The following is a 6,594-nucleotide window of genomic DNA, read 5'->3' on the forward strand; positions in this document are numbered from 1 at the left end:
AGAGAGAGAGAGAGAAATCCAAAGAATCTGATTTATAATGTGACAGATACTGTTGGGGACTTGACACATGCTATGTGAAAAACTATACCAACAGTATGAGGTGAATATTATCCCTCCTATCTCATATATTGAGAAACTGAAATTCAAAGAAAATAAGAAATTTGCCGCAGTCAGTAATAGTAGAGCTAAGAGGCATATATAGGTCTAACTCCAAAGTCTTTCTAGCACACCATCCTCCTGCCTGCCACTCCAGATCCATTAAACACTCACACCACAGAGTTCAAACCCACTAACAGCCTTCCTATCCTTTAAGTTCTAATCCAGGGAGTCCCACAGAGATAGCCCTGACAGAAAATGCAGGAAGAACACATCCATGCACAACCCCCAAAAAAGAAAGTGGGGGGAGGGGACAAGGGAGGGGGAGGAGAAAGTGGGGGGAGAAGGAGAGGGAGGAAAGAAAAGCAAAGGAAAGAAAAAAAGGAATAATTTTTAAAAGGAGGATGCAATGAGTTACAAGAACAGATATTAAGGAGGTTTCTTACCTACTACTCAAATTACTGAAGCCAAATTTCTTTGCAACATTTTGCAACATTCTTACAGGATCGTCTTCCTCAACACCTTTTCCTTTTTTTGATTTGTGTTTGCTCTTCTGCCTTTCACTAATTGTATGAATTTGATTAGTTTTGGAAACCTCAAATGTTGACTTCTGACCACCATCTTCATGGCAATTCATTTTATTCAAATGAGAATTCAGACTGCCCTGACAGTCTTCTGATTTTTTGTTTAAGTATATTCTTGGTTGGAAACCATGAGTTAAAAAGTCACAAGTATCTGTGTATATAAATTGTAAAAGGTATTCAAACAGATCAGGATGAACCTTTTCTACCACAAAGAGATGGCATCCTGCAGAGTCTTCATCTTTCCGGTAAACATCTGTAAATTCTAAAGTAGTACCATCTGAAAGAAACAATTTCTGAAAAAAGTCAGACCGCACTGCCAAAATATATTTATGTGCAGGGAAGATTCTATTGCCAACTTGAAATGTCACATCATGGATACTGTCCATTTCATCTGTTTCCCTCAACAGTTTGCCAAACTCTTCAAAAAAGGATGATGAAGACACAGCTGGAATTTCATAAAGGCTAGAAACAAAACAAAAATAATTTCTACTTTCAAGAAAATGAAAAAAAATCATCCCTAGACAATTCTCCTTTTAATATGCAATGTTTTATTATTTATTAAACTCAGAAAATTTTAAATTTGTCATTTCCTAAAATATAAGAATATTGCACAGTCTTAGATACTTTTCACCCTTGAATTTTTTCTATTCCTTTTTATATTTATGTTCTTTTTCTCTCAAACTAAAATGACAAGAATTAAGTTTTCCTTGGAAAGCTATGTTCTCTATTTCTACAAGAAAGTGCCAGAAAAATATAAATTCAAATGGCTGTTCCACATAAATTTTTTAGATAATTAAAAGTATAACTAAAAACATTCAAAAAAAGAATACAGTTCTCAACCTTTTCTTCTTTTACATCTTTTATTTTACAAGTGAAGAAAAACAAATATACAGAGGAAATACTTCAGGTTACAGGTCCTAAATCCCAGAGTAGGTCAGAAACTCAAGTAAAGAAAAACACACACACAGACATACAATCAGTTCTTAAGCCTGGTTCTTTCAGTACTGTAGGAACACAATCATACCTTCCCAATCTATATTTTACCCTTCTAGGTAGGGGGACCAACCTTCCTGGTTTGCCTTGGACTGAATGGTTCTCCAGGAGATGAGATTTTCAGTAATAAAACTGGGGCACACCTGGATAAACCAGGATGGACGAGTCACCATACTTCTGAGACTTCTTCCTTCTTCAACAGTACCCTTGATGTTTATTTTAATGTGATATTTCTCTATTAAGGTAGCTTAGGAGATTTGCACTGGGATTCAGACTGCCCTACAAATGGCTCTACACCACCTCTTCTTTTGTCAATTCTCATCTTATTCAGGGGTCAGAAATTTTTGCAAACTGCTTGAAAAATATTTACAATACATTTCTCAGAATCTCAGAAACTAGAGTACATCTTAACGTACTTACAGACAAATAAATTTTGTTAGTGCATGTATATGCATCTTCAACATTTTCAATAAATACCAGTTTACAAACTAATGGGAACACTCATCATTCCCAGTATAACAAATTCTACCTTCGGGTTATCCTGGTAACACAATTACAAGTCTAACTTCTCTACAGTCCTCGGCAACAGCTGTTCAGTTAACTTTGCACCAGAAGCTACTGAACACAAAAGAACAGTGACTGTTCCTTCTAAAAATGAAATTTAATATATAAAAGTATACCTTGTTTTAGGATCTGACTGCAGGATTGCAAAGTTGCACCCACTTGGATCTGTGCTGATGCTAACAGCTCTATGGGCAAAAGTAAGTTTCTCAAGTCGAATTCTTTCATACATGTTGTTTATATCAGAGACACAAGACACATCTGCTGAAGAATTATGAAGACTTGATAAAATTTCTGCTAAAAAGAAAAAAATAAAACTACCATTAATCAAGGCTTTATTGAAACTACTAAAAGGATTTAGGAGTAAATGAGGCAGGAAAACAATTGGGAGAAAATGAAAATATTTTTCAAATACATTAAGTCCTTTTGAAGAACTACATCTTCTCTCTCTCTAACACAACATTTTGCACCAAATATATTGGTTGTATCACACAAGAAATTTTTGATGGGTCAATTATCAATTATCCATGATTTCATGTCTTTCAACAAACATCCTCTATACTGCAATCAAAGCTATCTTTCTAAAAAGCAAATCTAGCGTCATACTAGCTTTTATAGTTCCTCACCTTGCCTTAAAAATATATAAATTTAGTATCTTCATAATCTATTTATTTGCTCCCTCCCTTCCTCCTGCCCCTTTCTTGCATTTATTCAGCAAATATCTGGGTGAACATATGCTGCTAATGTGATACAGTGATCATCAGTCTATCCCTAGTGATACAGTAGTGAACAATATAGACATGTCTCCACCCTCATGGAATACAAAATCTAGTAGAGAAGACAGATATTAAACAAATTGTTATATCATTACAAGTCAAACCAAGGCTATGAAAGCAAAGTATATAATGCTTGCACATAGATAGAAAATTTGCATGTGAAGAAATTATTCTGTCTGTAGTCTGAAGAATGTTTTAAGTAAATAAAGAATAGATATAAAGAGGCCATTTAGAAAGATACTTTAAGTCCAGAAAAAGAATAAAAGATGATATAGGTTGGGGATGTAGCAATCCATCTGGAGAAAACTGTAAAGATTTCAGAAACATTGAGGCAGAAATTATAAAAGTTGGTGACTGATTGCATGTACTGGGTGAAGGAATATGAGGTGTCAAAGATAACCATTTACTAAGATAGAAAACAAGAAACAGATATGAGAGCATGAGATCATAAATTCAGTTCCAGATCACTAGGCATGACTAAGACCCAATTCTAAAGACTTCCAATACTAACAAGTCAAATCTGTTTTCTGGTTACTCTCTCAAATTCACTCTATGGGTATTTCAGTCTTAGGGATCTTACTAATTAAACCCTGAAACTCAGTTATTCCAATTTCTATGTTCTCAAGAAACTTATACGTGCATAGTAGCATTTGTCTCAGTGAACTGCATTTAGATACATATATATCACTTCTACAAGCTTGAGTGCTTCAGAACAGGGGTTCATTTTATATATTTTTCTATAATTAAAACCTCACCCTCTATCTGGCACATAGTAAATATACCTTACATGTTTATAGACTTAGATAATCTATAAAGAAATAAAAGAAATACAACAAATCAATAAATTATCTAAAAATTCTTTTATGGCTTTATGATTTTGAAGAATATGTTTATATTTTTCTGAGTAATTATAAACATTAACATACAATAACTGATTTATTCATACAACAGATGACTCAATGAGGGACTACAATGTGCCAGGAAGTATGTCAGGAGATATGCCAAATGCTAAGGACACAGTGGAATAACCATGGCCCTTGCCGTCAATGAACTTAATCTAATAGAAGACAGGCACTTTTTAAAAAAGCTAGTCACAAAGATAAATACATAAACACATAAGGGGAAAACCTAACAATACTTGTCAAATTAAAGATTAACTGAAAGGGTATTTTATGTGCCATCCACACATATGAACTGACCTTTCTTTTCAGAAATCTTTCTTTTTTCTTCAAACCATTTCCCTCTAAATCCTTCCCCATCCTGTGTGACAAATAGAATTTCATTTCTATTTAAAGCAATATCAGAAATGTAGACCTGGCGTGGATAGGCCCATCGACACTGCTTCAAAGAACTACTGACTGATCTCCAGCAAAACACCTAAAATAAAACCAAATCACACTGGGATATAAAGCAATGTAGAATCTGAAGAAACAAAACCTGAAATCAAAAGACAATATTGTCAAAACCAAAGCTCTAATTAGTATGTTTCAATGTTCATCCGTCCACAGAAAAAGACAGATAGTATAAAAGTCAAAAAATAAAAAACAAAAGTCAAAATTACTTTAAATAACTACATCTCTCAGGAAAGTACATTATGCAAACAAGAAGCAATAAAAATTATTTCAAACACACTCTTCTTCAGGAGAGGTCATTTTTTGGCATTACTCGCTTGGGGCAAATAAATCTGCTAAGATGCTAAAGAAAACCAAACTCTTAAAGCTAAAACTGACATGTCAGCCTTGCTGTAGTTCCATCAATTTATAAGAAGAATGAAAATTACCCTATAAAAATCCAAACTTTACTCTCAGGAAAAAAAGTAGATGTATGCATAACTCAATTATATAACTAAAACAAAATCTCACAAATAAAAAAATTGTCATGGTGTTTAATGGTTTCAAATGGTTTTGCAAACCTTAGTGTTCCTGAGAAGTGGTTCAGGAACTATTGCCAAGAAAGGGAGAGAATGATGACAGATGGGATGTTAGGCTTCCCAATTCAGCTGTACACACAGAGCAGCTCTTTTTATCTGTTTCATATATTGGTATTCCAAGTAGGATTTCATTTGGAAAATTAAAACTGATTTTTAAAATTCTAATTCCCTCATAATCAACTTAAGAAAACTAAAGTACAAAATGTATCTGCCAAGCTCATTCAAAAGTTATTTACACACAAAAAAGACTATAATGGTTGAGATTGATCGATTCCTTCAGAACTTGGTTTTCATAGTGACTGTATTTTGCAGGAAGTAAATACCGAGAAGTATAAACTAAATCCATATTAATATAAGTACAAGTACTCCCAAAGTCAAATGTAAGTTTTTATACTCATCTCTTTTATGTATTCCCATGCCTCTGTTTCCTTCTGTTAGTACAAATTACAGCTCTAATTCTTAAACCTACTTTCCTCTATTAAAATTATCAACTGCAGAAACTTATGCCTATAATGAAGCAGTAAGTGAAGATTTATAATTAATTCTTCAATTTCTAAAATGTCAAGTTTTACAGAGCTTTATCAACCTCAGAACAAATTATTTTTTTCATTTTATAAGCAAAACCCAGAAAGTTATCTGTTCACAGTGTATAAAGTTATCTAGTCACAGTGTATACATTTTTCAGTATTACTAATGCATATTTTTAAACATAATTTTTTAAATTTAAATATATTATTATTTAAATATATTATTTTAAATTTAAAAATAGCTATATATATAACACACTGATAATATTAATTTAAGTATATACTTAGATATTTATAATTTTAATCTGTACCTTAAATTAACAATCTTATTAGAGAAATGTACTGATATGTTTGCACAGAGAACTGAAACTAGAACTCTCCTTTTGAGATAAGAGATTTTTTATATACTAATGATCTAAAAATACACTATCTTTTATATACAGTGTGGATAGTTAAAAACTCTGCATATAGATAAGAATTTTATATATGCTGAGGATAAATGAAAATCGATGGAGAAACAAATTATTTTTTTTAAACTGCATACACACACACACACACACACACACACGAGTACTTCAAAAGTATTATTTTTCAATTCTATTTTTCCACAAACTTTTTGAAGTACCCCTGTGTGTGTGTGTGTGTGTGTGTGTACACACCAAATAATCCAGTAAAATCCCTTATTTTCATTTCATGCACAATAAATGAACTTTTAAATTACAGTTTAACAAAGCAACACTGCACAACATTAGATTAAATGTTGTCATACTTCTCTGAAATACCAGCTCCATACTAATTAGTACTGAATGTCAAAAATCAGTAGGGAAACAAAGTTAATAGGAATCATCACTAAAATAGCAATACATTTTCACATTATCAGATCCTCTATAGCTATCAATTGAAAATAACATTACCACACTTTCACATAAATATATACTTACCCTTCCAGCTCCATCCATTGCAAGAATGCAAATTTTTTGACCCTCATTTTCTTCCAAATGTTCAGGATCAACTTTGTATTCCATGAGACCCCCAGATACAAGAATTTTTTTCAAGTTCAGTTGTCTGGGTAAAAAAAAAATCCTAGATTAATATGTTCTCGAAAATACACAAGCTAAACATTAAAG

At 32.5% G+C, this 6,594-nt stretch overlaps 1 protein-coding gene across 1 annotated transcript; it reads right to left on the reverse strand.

Annotated features, from left to right (window-relative positions):
- Window positions 1-542: 542 nt before the first annotated feature.
- On the reverse strand, window positions 543-6,526 carry LOC103583711 (inhibitor of Bruton tyrosine kinase-like; the record flags this gene model as incomplete). The annotated part of the gene is made up of 4 exons (XM_008564956.1): window positions 6,409-6,526; window positions 4,210-4,387; window positions 2,354-2,531; window positions 543-1,142 (listed from the first exon to the last, which is right to left on the reverse strand). Coding segments are annotated over exons 1-4 (1,040 nt in total), but the record flags the coding sequence as incomplete, so codon positions are not given.
- Between the last annotated feature and the right edge of the window lie 68 nt (window positions 6,527-6,594).

Source organism: Galeopterus variegatus, unplaced genomic scaffold (genome assembly GCF_000696425.1).
Source record: "Galeopterus variegatus unplaced genomic scaffold, G_variegatus-3.0.2 Scaffold26592, whole genome shotgun sequence".
Classification (NCBI taxonomy): Eukaryota; Metazoa; Chordata; class Mammalia; order Dermoptera; family Cynocephalidae; genus Galeopterus; species Galeopterus variegatus.